Source organism: Ambystoma mexicanum, chromosome 2q (genome assembly GCF_040938575.1).
Source record: "Ambystoma mexicanum isolate Mex_15411 chromosome 2q, UKY_AmexF1_1, whole genome shotgun sequence".
Lineage (NCBI taxonomy): Eukaryota > Metazoa > Chordata > Amphibia > Caudata > Ambystomatidae > Ambystoma > Ambystoma mexicanum.
Window position 1 is genome coordinate 1,175,543,300 of NC_090924.1, and position 14,847 is coordinate 1,175,558,146.

Here is a 14,847-nt window from a genome sequence, read left to right on the forward strand (position 1 = left end):
AAGGAACGCAGAGGGTACCTTAGGTAGGAACGCTGGGGGTGTCCTCAGGACCACCTTATCCCTCTGAAAAGTTGTATAGGGCTCTTATGCCACCAGAGCCTGGAACTCGCTGACTCTGCGAGAACAGGTGAGACCCACTAACAGGGCAGTTTTAATGGTGACCATCCTAATGTCCGCGGACTCCATTGGCTTGTGCACTTGAAGATGAGCTGGACTCGTCGGAAGTTGCATGGGTGGTCTGTCTGCTGCTACCGTGATTGAAGCTGCATCTTTGATTCATTCTGGACTACGCTCAATAGTCATAAGTCTGCCCCTTTCTCCCAGCGTGCTTATTACCCTTAATAAGGCCGCACGCATTCGAGTGAGTGCATCTCGGCGAGTGCCGTTTCTGGTGCCGCCTGTCTACCTGGAGCAAATTATCTTCATCTCTGCATACTGCTGCTACCGTGATTGAAGCAGACTTTATACGATCATTTCTCTGATATTGGACCTTAAACTATCCGCTTTTCTTCTTTTAGAGCATAAGCTACGCCCCTTTCTCCCGGCGTGCTCATTACCCAGAGGCCGCATGCATTTGAGTGAGTGCCTCTCGGCGAGTGCTGTTTCGCGGTACAGCGGTGCCGGGTGCACTCACTCCTTAGGCCACCATACTAGTTTCTGGCTTTAATACCAATTGCCTTTCCAGATTTTGATCCTTGTCAATACCATTGATTGCTTGGGATGGCTGCATACACCCATATGACCAACATGCCGCTAAAAAAAATAATACAGCATATCTAACGACTTGGAAGTGTCTCATCGCCTGAACACAACTGAGGTCAACCCACATCACAATAGTAAGTACGCCCATAACTACGATCTTGGAATACCAGTTTCTGATACCCCACTCATTGGCCCGGTATTGATTTGGAGTTATACTCTGAGGCTGTGATGCCAGTATGCGCTCAGGAGTCCTGTATCCCTCTAATTCATAAAACTGATTCATCCTCAATTGCATCATTATATTCACAAGCAGTCCAAACGGGACTTTGAGCTAAATCCATCTGCCGCCCCAATTGTAATCCCTCAGCTGTCTCGGTCTGTAAATTTAACTCAAACGCAACTTAATGTTGATCCTTAGCAATCAACTCCCCCGAATTGCACCTCGGTAATGGAAACTCAGATGAACAATATGACAATAGGTCACTGGCCAATCTCTCATACTCCTCTATACTTTATCCAGAAACCGGTTCACAAACAGTAATTAACTCCTCTTTTTTTATCTGTATCTTCTGCAGCCTCATTTGCCAAACCAACGCTGCGTCTGCCCTTCGGCTTTACAAATCCATCTCATATGATGCATGAATCAGCACTATCTGATATAAATATAAGCATGCATAGTTTAACAAAATTATATTAAATTATGGAGAAAAGAAACTGAGGTTCATACTGTACGGTTGTCGTCATTATCCGCTAAAGTAGATTAGGTGGCTGCTGAATTAGTTTCCCGTAGACACTAGCACCATTCAAATGTGTCTGTTGCCACTAATACAGAAATTAAAAATGTCAATAATAAACCCCTCTCACCAGTGATCGAAATGAAGGAGGTTTCCACGCAGACTGTATATAATGGAAATTCAGATCAGGCTCATGTGACTTCAAATGACAATATTGCCAGAGACACACTTTTAGTACCTCACGAGATGCAGATCACGCCGAAAACTCCTTCATTATATATAGGAGAAACAGATGCCTCTCAGGTGCTTTTAACGTATTTCACCCAATTCCACGACAAAGAGCGAAAAAATGAAATATTATCGTACTGCCCAAAACGCCTAAAAAAACAATCAATCAACTACTAAAACATTGGCGCATTCAAAAAGCAAAAGTTTTATTAATTGTTTATCAATACCAGCAAAAACCTTGCCACCCTCAAGAGTAGTGCCAAACAATGTCGCTCACTGTGACTTAACAACACCCACTACGTTAATTAAATTACCTGAAAGGCCATTGTCTCAACATAAGTCTTCTCCCCTCAATCATCATGTTATGACTGCAAGTGGAATTGGATCGCATAGTCTTGACACCCATGTATCAATCAGCCCACTCCCAGATAGAAGAAGCAGAAGATAACAATGAATTTTTCCACGTATTCTAGATCATCTCTGCCTCAATTGGACCCCATCATTGAAAGTCTCCATTATCCTCGTGGTCCAGCAAACAATAGAACAATTCTGGCACATGGACTTGATGAAGATTGTGCAGGTTTCCTAACACTTGGCCAAAGGAGAAATATACTCCATCAAAAACCTAACCTGGTCGAGAAACAAATTGAACAAGATTCTGCCACTCGCCATCATCTTTTTCAACCTATTGAACTAATGACTGTTGGCAAGAGCACTGGAAGTCAACAAACTACAAAGACAAATGCAGGCTTATCTACGAGTTTACATGTATTTACAGTAACTATGTTGGATCGAACTAGGCGTGACCCAATCCAAAACCGCACCACACTTCTTGCTGCCTTTCAAACAATTGATAATTTGCACTACATACGGATCAAGTGATATTGAGGCAATCAGATTCACTAATAGCCTTGGTCAAATTGGTGAGAACAGGCACATTGTGGCCGATTTGTTATGGCACTCAAAAACAGACCTAAGGGAGGCTGATTTTGTACTTCAGAGGCAAATCATACAACACACCCCTAAAACTGAAGCCTCCACAAATCAAAGGCCAGCGAGGAAATTACATCTCAATAATACTCAAACATCTAGCCACACTCGATTATACCTCTAGGATCCAAAAATAAATTGTTTTTCAACCTCTAAAGATTAAATATGTAGAATCTCAAAGGACCTCGAACTGACAGGTGCACAACAAATCTAGCCCAGCCCCATACATGCCATCCAAATGGTCCTGGCTCACTAAAGCCACTTCCGCTAATCTAAAAATTGACCATCAATGCCAAACATCTAAGTCTAAACAGGTCCATGGCCATCTGGAACACACAAGGCATTTTACATTTACTTTGCCTGAATGTTAGTAATCTCTAATAGTTCTACTAGAATTGTGGATCACGTGTCAACCAATATGGCCTGGATATCAAATTGCATGGATTCTGGCTTCAAAGGGGATAAAGGAAGGCAAGCTTCCAGTCTGTGAACTGCATCAAAAATAGATACAGCCATTTTTCTTGCAACATGGGCCTTTCCTTACCCAGGGATTAGCTTACTAAGTTAATGCCATCCAATACCCATCACCCATTTTATCCCCATTCAGCAATTATCAACATATGCTGGAATCCAGTTGCTATATCTAATTCTCCATTTTCTAAAAATATAGTTGAAACTCTGGACCTTGTACTATTGGATGGTCACTCGGTTACCACTCTATTAGTGGGTGATTTAAATATTAGACGTATTTCAGATGACATGATATTGCTATCACAACGGGCAAAGACTTGGTCTGCGTTGATGGAGACGCGCAATTCTACTATCTTGAACGGTACTATTTCTGGGGATTTACCTCCTGCTCCTACATGGTCATGAGGGAATTCTAAAGCTTTTTTAGATTCTGCTTGTATCTTAACTAAAACCATAAATAGAATTCAGGAATTTAGAATTATATCCCTTCAGATCTAAACAACCATAACATCTTGGAAATACAATGGTTTCCCCATTCTGTGAATTCAGGCACATTCCAGGAAGGAAATGTGAAATTAAACCCTGGTAGAAACAGAATAAAATGGCATCCGACTAAGCTGCATCAATTTAATTTGATTTTATAAGAGCGCATGAACACAGCTGGCTCCTTTGCCAGACGAGAATATCCTGACATATTGATGGTTATTACAGAGACTTCAACTTCGTTTAACCAACCAATATTTAAGCATCGCCACCCTTTTAACTCAACTATCCAAGCTTTAAAGACTGCAAGACGTCAGGTGTTAAAATCATGCATTAACACCATTATCCCCAAAGCAGCCTCTAAAATCGGTCACACTATAGAAATTTAATTCAACAGCTCCAAAATAACCAAAGGCTATGGTGAAAAAATGCTAACTGCAATCATTAGCAAATCAACTGGCCAAATATGGGATCTTTTAAAAGACGACCCAGTGGCTGCAACTGAAACTATCACTCATTTCCATTGGTGAACAATCATGTGCAAATCACTTTACAGCTTTATTTGCAAGATCACCATTACCACTTACACCTATAGAAATTCCAACACTTGGCTCGACATGTTTAGATTATGATATAACCAACATAATGCTATGTATAAATAAGCTAAGCAGCTCGAGAGCTCCAGGCCCGGATGGTCTTTTTAACGTTACTTTGAAGAAACAGCCCTAACGAATGGGCAATAATATTAAAACCAATATTTACCAATACACGAGTCACAGGCCTCATCCCCACAATCATGGAAGCAGTCCATTATAATTCCTATTTTTAAAAAGGGTAATCGAACTGACCCAGAAAATTATCGGCCCATAGCCCTTCTGGACATTCCAGGAAGAATATATTTGCAAGGCTAAGTTTAAAAGAATTTTTAACATGGTTACAACAAGTTGACTTGCTATGCCACCACCAGTCAGGCTCGGTTAAGGGTATAGGAACTCCCTTGAATCTGATTTTATTATCTACAATCAAGTTTTTAATACAGGCCAACCAATTTGTTTAGCCTTCATTGATTTTAAACAGGCCTTTGATTCTGTCTCTCGTGAGCTGCTATGGCTAAAATTGATTCAAGCAGGCTGCCCAGCGCATCTTTTAAATCTAATATATCAGTTTTATTCAGACACATCTGTTAAAATAAAGTTAACAAAGGGTCTACTAACGACTTCAATGCCCACCTTCTCTGGTTTAAAACAAGGATGTATTTTAGCCTCAATTCCTTTTAATGTTTATATTCATGATATGAACCTAGTTTTAAATCAGACACATTCTTTTCTGCCTAAAATTGGAAACAGACATATATCCTGGCTTTTATATGTAGATGATTTACTTTTAACAGATCAAACCCTAGTTGGCCTCCAACGTACTTTATCTTCCCTGGGGAGTTATGCACAGGAAAAATGTCTAACTGGTAATATTAAAAAAATCAAACATCTTAATATTCTGGCCTACCTCGACTAAGTCAAAATGTAAATTCTGATGGGTACTTAGCAATAGCCAGCTTCTAATTGTTAACGAATATAAATATCTTGGCCAGAATGTCAATAATAGCACTGTAGATCTGTCATAACGTGATGAACTAAAAACGAAAATGTAGATGCTTGCATCTCAAGCCAGACTCATCCAAAAGAAATATGGCAGATTTTCACGTATCCCGATATTTACCTTTTTCAAGCAAAAAGTAGTTCCAGTCATTGCTTATGGAGCCCAATGTAAACAGCCGAAACATCACCCTAATTGGGAATATATAGAGGGTATTTACTGGAAAAAAATATTGTTTCCACCAAAGAGTGTTCCAATGGTGATCGTAGTTATGAGCTTGGACTAGTACACTAGCCACAACGGTAGCATGGCAAGCTTTAACCCTGTATCGAAAATGTTTTATTACTCCAACATCATCAAAAACTCCAATTCCAGTATTGGCTACCAGTTTGACCGGCTAAAAGTATTGCCCCTTCTATGACTGGGAATCCTATTGTAAGCAATATTTATCAAAAGCTGATATTTCGCTTGAAACCCTGGTTGACAATCCAGACAGAGCGAAGGCTAAGCTTTATGCCTCAGATTGGATAATGACTTGGGACAAATGTTTAACATACTCTAGTTTCAACATCAGTAACTTTACTCGAAAGCCCGTAAATACGATTCCAACATATCTCAAGAAGTTTCCTGATAGACATGCAGCTACCATCTTGAGACTGCGGCAAAATGTATGGCCGACTAAACTACAAGTTGCTAGGCGCTCCACAATCTTGAATGTTGATACTGCTTGTCGCTTTTGTAATAACAAAGATCAGGATGAAACTTTAAAACACTTAATTGTGTCTTGTCCGAAGTTAGGGCAGCAGAGGAAAACTATGTTTAAGCATTTTAATCAATATAAGAACTTAACAGAGGACACTTTATGGTTGAACATTTTTAATGCTGAATCTGTGTCTGTAAATATTGCTTTAGTCAAATTTCTATTGGCTTTTAAATTCATGATGAACCGTGCTCTTTATAATTTTACTATACTGGCTATATTGACTTGTCTCTTTTTATAAAAAAAATCCTATGTTTTCAATTTTTATCAGATGGCTTGGATTTTATGAATATTATCTGATTAAGATTTTACTGGAGGACCCTTAGAGGGTTCTTACATTCTTTTCTCAAAAATGGATTTGTGCATGTAAATGTTACTACAGTTGTCTTCCTGCTGACCTTTAACGACACAATCAGATGTTGAGTTGAATAACTGTACTATACTTACCAAGATATTGTTGCTGAACTTGAATCACATCGAAGAAAAATCTTTTACTTATTGTTACTGCATTACTTGTCCTAAAAGCCATACATTTGAAAAGTTGTAATTTACAACTGAAACAAATAAAAAAAAATAATATTGACGGTTCACACCCTGGCATTGTGTGTCATGACTTTGAATATATGTCATGTACTTTACTGGTGTCTAAGAATCTCCTATTCTCCCCCACCCCATAGCACTAGAATGTATACAGTTAACTACTAAGGGTAGACCTAAAATTCATCTTTAGGAGTGGGACGAGTTTACATCAGGCCTTTTTACTGTTTTTTTTTTACCTACATTGTGTATTACTGGGTGTATCCTAAATTGACAGAACTAATTTCTAGTGACTTTTGTCTGACTCTATAAATAAAGTGTGTGTTGCTTAGTATACCCATGTAGTGTGCTCTCTTGAGGTGTCTGTTGGCACTTATAGTACCTCACAACCAGCCTTACTTCCTCCCTTGTATGAAACTGGACTGCTCTGCCATACCTACCAAATAAAACAGTTTGGTCTACCTTCTACTTGGGACATTGTCTTATAAGGATAGACTGTTTCAGACCCTTCTCAGCAGGGGGCTGTGGAAAAATCCTCACCCAACAGTCCCCAAATGGAATGTTAGGTCTTGGGTCTGCATGACAGGCACCTATGGCTGTCAGGGACCCAGGACCTCAGGGGAATGGCGGTTGCTATGGTGCCTTGCGCAACATACCTCTGTCAGAACTGTGGTTCCAAAAGGCCTAAGCACATGGGACACAATGACATCAATGCATAAATGTACCATCACAACCGGGACGCGGGCCAGGACCAGTGTCTACCCACGCCAGAGCATTTCAAATAAATGAAGTGAAGCAGGACAGCCATCCTCAACGTCGGCTCTTCCGTGCGAGTAGCTTTTCCTCTTTTTGCTTTGTATTTTTCTTCTGGTTTTTCTCACCTGTGGTTTTCTGCACTCTGGGTTGCTGCTTGGGTTTTCCCTCACTGGATTGTTTGCCCTCTAGACTAAATTTCTTGGTTGTTATGTACTTCTTCCTATGTTTCCCGGGATTGCTGCTTGACTTCATTTGGACATTGTGCTTTGAAACTTTGTGTTGCTCCAAATCCCTAGAAATCGGATTTGGGACCACGCTGGTTTGCTTTGGTTTTCCTTCAAGTGGAGTTCTACTACATGGGTCCAAAACACCTTCAGCTATCCCTCCGCAAATACCTACCCTCTTGAGTGTTAGGGAGAATTATCTTATAAGGCTAATTTCCCAAACCTAGTGAGTCCCCCAGCAGCTTTGCTGGATTTTTGGGGTTTGTTTTTTTTTCCTGCTAAGAGTGAGACTCTTTTTCTCCCACTCTTAAGCATGATTTGAGGTATGTCTCTGACTTATTGTGTGCTTATGGGCTATGGGGTCTTTTTACTCCATAGGGTATCATCTGTTTTTATGTATGTGTTACACAGCACCCTCAGTGCAGTAACACAGGGGTGTCATAGTGACCCCCAAACATAGACTCCATACCCCGGGACTGACTACTGTCTCCCAGGGCATGTAAAGTCACCATTGGCTTTACTAGTCCAGAATTGTGAACAGAACCAGTACAAACCAACATATTGTGGAAGTGGAACTGGAAGGGGTTAATTCGATTGCCCCTGGGTCTGTTTCCAAGGGGGCACTGTCCATTCCCCCCTTCTCGAGTTTCTGGCTGGTGGCAGTGGTTACCACGCAAAATATTCCACCGGAATATTTCCTATGGGATTTTCCCATTGATTTTAAACGCACCACTTTTTGGTGCAATGTTAAAGATACCGCCGGTTTATTTATTTAATATAAAATCACCGGTTGGGTCTTTTCGCCAGAACTCTTTTCTAAAATGGCATGTGTGTCAGTCTCTGTAACTCCAACCAAGGTCGGGCCCTTTGTTCCACTTTTTGGCAGGCTTCTCCACAGAAGCCCTCCAACTGGTGCCACTCTGTCTGGCTTCCGCAGGATGTGTGGGTGGGGGAATTGGCATCCTGGTCTGCGTTGCCTTAGCAACCCAAGTCACACTCTGTTCTGATTGGCCCAGTGGTGAGCCGCCCAGCTCACCACTTAGCATGTATGAGTGACAGCTAGGCTGTTGAATGGGGAGTTTTCTGCAAAAAAGCAGGGCTTTTGGGACTGGAACTTCAGAAGTCGCCACAGGACCTAAGAAAACCAAAGAGGGGAGAAGCTGAGCCATCTGCAACGACGACACCACCGGTGGAGCCCTGCTGCAACAACCTCACCACTTTCCAGACGACAAGAGAAGATCTTCTGCTGAAAGAGTCTTCTTCCTCTGAGCTGGTGGGATCAACCAGTTCGCCATTTCGCCTTCCAGGGCGTCTCTTGGTCGAATCGCCAGCGCCAAGCACCCCGGCAGCGGGATAGCCAAGCTTCACCACTGTGGCCGCGAATAACAGGAACCAACCTTTTTACCGAACAAACTCTGTGGCTGGTCTCTTCCCTGGGCAGTGCAACGACTCCAGGTTTCCTCCTCGACGAGATCTTCTCTTCCCCTGGTCGAAACCACGAACTGCACCTGCTGCCAGGAACAACTGCCACCGCTGGAGCTTCCTCAACTTTAAAGGTACTGTGTTCCACCTGGCCTCCCTTTCTACGGTTTGCTAAAGGTGACCCTTAAATCCTTGGCATTCCAACAGGGTTGGCCCCCAGACCTTCTAACTTCACCTTCTGAATCAACCCAACCTCTTTTGAACATTTTTACAAAGACTTGAATGCATTTCTAAACTGTGTAATCTTGGGCACATTTCACCTTGCTCCATTTAAAGTGGGCCTGGCCTATGAACCTTGGCTCTACAGTAGACTCTGCCATCACTAACTTGTTTTGGTCTTAGAAAAGTGTTGGGAACTGTTTTATTTACATGACCTGCCTTTTTCTCTCCCTTTAACTTAATTATTGGAGTGCCATCTAAGTTACACGCTCGCATCTGTTTTTACAAATAGTGGTGTTTTGCTTAAGGGAGGTGTGTATACCTTTCTGATTGTGTTTGAACTTGCTTTGATTTATAGTACTAGTGTATTTCCTTAAGTGTGTGTTAAATAAATAATGATATACTTTTGACACCAAGCTCTGGTCAGTGTTTGCTTGCTCTACTGTGTTTTTAGCCTATTGTGTATCCTCTGTATGCTGCCCTACTCTTCTTGAGAGAAGTCTGACTCAGCCACAGCTACCAGGTAAATCTGGGTGGTACAGACTGCTACCAATTGGGTTTACTACTAACTCCGGTAGTCTTAATCTTCTTGCAGTGGTCCCCAAGGGAACTGCACAGGATTCTGCCGAACAATGAGCTCTTCGCTCCTCTACCTCTAACTCCCTCCAGGTCCATCGTTTTTCAAAGAACCAAGCTGGGGGGTAGATCACCATCTTCGGCTGGGGCCTCCCTCTGGAACAGCCTCTCTGCCACTCTAAAACTTGAGGAGAACCATCTCCGGTTCCGGAAGCACCCCCAAGACCTTCCTCTTTGCTTCTGCCTTCTCTCTCCCCTACTGACCGGCTCTCTATTGGCACTGTGTACCTGGCTACCCTCTTTCCCCTGGGCCCAGGTACCTGCTCACCCTGCCGCCCTTCTGCACTGCCTCCTGGCCACCCCTTGCACTGGTGGACTGTATGTGTACCCATACAGCCCCCGCCCCTTTTTTTCTTCTTTCTGCACTTATCAGACTTACCCAGTCTGCTGCCATAAACACAGCACTTGCCAGATGCACTACCACTGTTCATTGCCTCCATTTTCAATTTATTTCTATTTATTATTTATTTATCTGCTCTCCTCTGCACTTTCCACTCTCCCCCTTCCATGCACTTTTTCCCCCTTTTCCCTTTCCCATGCACTTGAGCGTTCTCAATGTCACTGGGCCTAGTAAGATCGTTGTTGTTTTGTGTTCTCCCCTGTTCCCCCTCCCTTGCCTTGTCGCGCTCTGAAACACTTGTGTGCGAGTGCAATACAAATAAAATATTTCATATCATACGTCCCATAGCTTCAGTCCTCGTTCCACCCGGGTAAAGGTCCATGCACACTGACTTTTTGTACCCGTTGGCTAGGAGCAGGTGGTTTTCCTGGCCTATGGACTGTCTTCCCCAGGGAAGAAGCTCTTTTGTTTTCATTAGTTTCAACTGTGCTGTTAATCCCCTCTACAGATAAGAATGGAAATGGGGGTCTGGAGGGAGGCGCTTGTTCCTTAAGGGGCCATAAACCTACTGATTTGCTGGGTTTTGTTTCATCACACCCCTCCCCACTTTTAGCTTGGGAATGGATCTCCCTCCTGCCTTTTTGCCCGAGCCCCTGACCTTCATGTTTACACTATATCACAAGGGTTGCACTCTCGGGAGAAAAGTCTTCCTGAAAAGAAGAGCTGCTGCCTCCATCTATACTCAAGAGGTAAAGGTTTCAGGACAGGAAACCAATGAAAGAAGTCTAAATCCAGGTAAGTACCTTTCAGAGTCCACTTTTAAGAGATCCCAAAGATCCCACCTAGGAATCAGTAGGACAATCCCAAGAGGCCTTCCATGGTTATAGGGAAAAGGTATGTAAAGTTCTTACTCTTGCCGGCAGCAGAAGTGGCAACCAGGCAAATGTGGAGTTTCAGAGATGCCAAAAAGGTGTTCCAGCTGAAGTTTCAAGAAGAAGCAGGCAAGGGAAGGCTGGTTGCAGTGTGAGCCCAAGGAACAGACTTTCCTATAGCGATCCCCAGTATTGGAGAGGCATCAAAACCCCCCTACACCTGAGCCCAGCAAACAGTTGACAACATGGCCAACTACAGGAGCAGGGTCAAATAACCTGGGGGCAGGTCCTCACACCGCTGGCTGCAACAAAATGGCCCAGGGTTGGTATGTAGCTTGGGGTCTTCAGATGGACGCAGATGTGGTGATCTCCACAAAGAAGGAACCTTGACAGATGATTCACAAGGTGAAGAAAAGAGCAGCACAAGGAGCACTCTGCAGGAAACAACAAGGATCAATGCTCAGCCCACAGGATAAAGAGGATCCATTCAGCCAGCAAGAAAACAGTATCAAGACGAAAACGAAAGCAAGAGGGGACCCAGAATGCCCTATGACAGAGCAGAGGCAGAGCAGTTGCCAGCCACTCAGACTTTCAGGCCAGGGAAGCAAGGGGAGGTCCCCACCAGATAGGCACTTGGGTCAGAAGGATGTTTTCAGGAATACAACAAATGCAAGTCAGGAAGGTACAAGGACTCCTAGCAAAACCAGGAAGGAATACTGGAAGTAGTAACGGAAGAGCCCACAAGTGATTTTGCTAGTCCAGGAAAGCAGGGATGCAAGGACAGAGCACCTGGGGAAAAGCCAGTTTGGCCACAACAGGACCGTTAGCAGCAGCCCATTCTCATCATCAGTCCTCTGGAGAGATTACAGTTTAAGGAAAATAAAGGGCATCCCAATCACACTCCAGGCAGCACACCAATCACACTCTAAGCAGCACACAACAGCATGGCTATTCAGGGATGGCCAGAAGAACCTCCAACCAAACAGGCGCATCCATACAGACTTGAGATGTCAAGGGAACTTTAAATCAATTTGCACTGGTACAAACCTAAACCGAGAGTGCTTTTGTAGGCTCAGAATGAGTCTACATCAGGAAAAATTACTTTTTCTTGTGCCTCGTGGTTCACACGAAGTCACAAAGAAAATGTCTGGGGTAAGTCTTCAGAAATACATTACTACAACAATGGCTGCCACATCGGTGGTGTTGGGCTACGAATATGGTAAAAATGATAACAGGTAGGATGAAGCCAAAACATACATACCAATGCCACCAGCCTACTTACAAACACACTTTCAGCATGATAAAATTGCCATGGGACTAAAATAAGGTGTTAAAAGTAGCACCCCATGTCCTGGTAGCTATATCATCTACTAAGGCCTGCACATCAGACAAAGTCCCTTTAGTCACTGAAATAAAGTTGGAAAAGCTTAGAAGCCAGCATACATTTTTGGGGGAGGGTAAAAAAGTAGGCAAAATAACCCCAGGAATGAATTCTGCCCCAACAGCATTTACTTACACATATGATTTAGCAAATAAAATAAAACAGCCATGTTGGCTACATTGGCAATATATTATCCATCAAAATATACTTCTATATTGGCAGGGGGAACAGTATTACAATATCAAATAAAATGTAAATACCAACCTGAGAATATGTAAGAAAGCATATGATTAACAGCAGAAAAGCAAGCTTCAGCAATAAGCCAAGATTCCATAAGCGGTTTCCTGTAGAATTAGAAAATAGGAGGACTTAAGTTTGCAGATAAAAAAAATTGTTGCATAAATCTAAAAAGCAAACAATCAATAGAGATGTGCTTAATCAATGGGTTAGTATGACCGAAGTAATGTTCCCAGTAAATCTTACATTACAGGATATGGTGGATGAAGGAATCTGTATTCAGAGTCTTGCTTTGCTCATGATGTAACCCTCTGTGTATTATCACCTCTTACCTATATGGCCATAAAACAAAATAACTGGAACCAAGACAGTTGTAATGATTCTAGTAGGTGACAATGTACTTTAAAAGTCTGGTTGCACTCCTTGGTGCAACCTTGGTTCACATGAAGCCTTTTTCTTCATGGAGAGTTTTAAGTGTGTTTTTCGGAACCTATCCTGGGTGACGGCATCTGAGAGGCCAAACAAAACGTGCAACCAATTTCACACTAAAGACTTTGACCAAACACGCAATGGTGCGGTGGATGAGCAGTGAGGCTTATCGTCAGGAGGTGGGCTTGGAATGGAGTACAGTTCAGAAAAGTCGTAAGAAACTGTGGTAAGGTACATATAAAAATATACTTTCTATCAAACACAAGCAAGCATTAAGTTCAACATAAAATTGGTAAGCAACTGGTATGACATATAGAAATACAATCCTGGTATGTTAACTCCAAAATTGAATACCTTCTGCTTTAACAGTTAATCACAGGCACCAACACCAAATAGCCTAAAGGGAGTGGGGGGTTTGGAAAGGTAAAGCGTAGTTTCAGATTAAAAGGCTAATATACTTTAGCACATTAGAACAAAATTTAGGAAGTCCATCGCTACTGCAACATAAGAGCATCTGCGAGGATGTAGTAGGCAGAGATTTCTAGTGATACAATGCAGGCAATTATGCTTCTGAAAGCAAGCTTGGCTAATCTAACTCGCCATCATAATGCTCCATGTTAAAAAGTAGTGTGCACATGAGCCTCTGTTGTGCTTGTACACCGACATTCCCCCACAGCTGCCTTGCAGTTCCAACATGCAGGTTCAAAGGTCACATGGGCCTTCCTGAAAAATGCTGCTGGAGCCCTAAATTTCAACAGCAAAGGGTTGTTTTTTTAACGGCAAGCACCCCCGATTTGTGTGCCCCTACAATTATGGTGGCAGTTTGTAATAATTACAAATAGTCCAGGTCTGTTTTTGACAAGGTGGATACTGGAATTACGCAACTATAAAGCTGCAAGCAAAGTATGTCATTTATTGTCAGCTTGGTGAGCAGTGACTTGTGACAAGGACTGGTATGCACGCTATTGTCTGGGCTGGTTTTACCCAAAGCAACCATTTTGATCCCACCCAGAAAACTCTCACTTTAGTCTTGTTACGTCACCAGGGGACAGGAACTCTTCCCTAAGGTTTTGGACAGGGGGGCTTAGTTGGATCCAGTGCTTCAGAGGCAGCCATGCCAGTGAATGAGCCATTCTAACAAGTGTGCTGATTACTGGAGACTCATGTAGGCAGGTAAAGGAGTCCAACCCCCACTACCCACCCCATTGCCTTCCCTTCTCTCCCTCCCCCTCTGCTCATTAGTCAGAATAGACTAGGAGAGTATTCACAGAGTAAAAAGGCTCAATAGGGTCCCCCAGCAGAAGAAGAAGAAGAAGAAGAAGAAAAGTGACTCCTCCATCTCAAACGTCTTTACCAGTTTGGGCAGCTTCAGCATTTGCCAAGCAGCAGCAAGGGAAAATCTAGTAATTTATTACCGCAACGTTCGTCTTCCTTACACATCTTCAAGTTTTTCTTGACACTGATGCTTCACTGGCTCAGCATCTGAAAGCCACCATATCTTTTCGGCACCCCCATGACTGGTTACCAGCTTCTTCGTGCCCCAAGCCGTCACAGTGCTAAAATGCCAAGTTGAGCCTGTTGAGTCGGCTCTCTGCTTCTCTGGATCCAATGCCGGCAGGTCTTCGAGTTCTGCTGACTCATCACCAACTGCCGTTTCCCAGCATCTTTTAGACATAAGCCGTCACGACTGCCCACCTGCACAGTCTTGTTGGATCCAGTCGAAAACGCTCCCCGACTTGTTCTCGGCTTGGCACTGAAAGATCCTAGACTCCTGATTCGACACCGAAAAGCCTGCAAAGCAAGAATAAAGCTACCAAAAGTGGTTCTTCCCTG

General features: G+C 43.0%; 1 protein-coding gene across 3 annotated transcripts in view; it reads right to left on the bottom strand.

Moving 5' to 3' along the window:
* The window catches only part of CASD1 (CAS1 domain containing 1), an 895,825-nt gene that overhangs the window by 253,328 nt on the left and 627,650 nt on the right, over positions 1-14,847 (bottom strand). For all 3 annotated transcript variants that reach the window (XM_069648572.1, XM_069648573.1, XM_069648574.1), the window contains one exon: positions 12,613-12,692. In XM_069648572.1, coding sequence (XP_069504673.1) covers positions 12,613-12,692 — 80 coding nt within the window. The remainder of the gene's footprint in view (positions 1-12,612; positions 12,693-14,847) is intronic.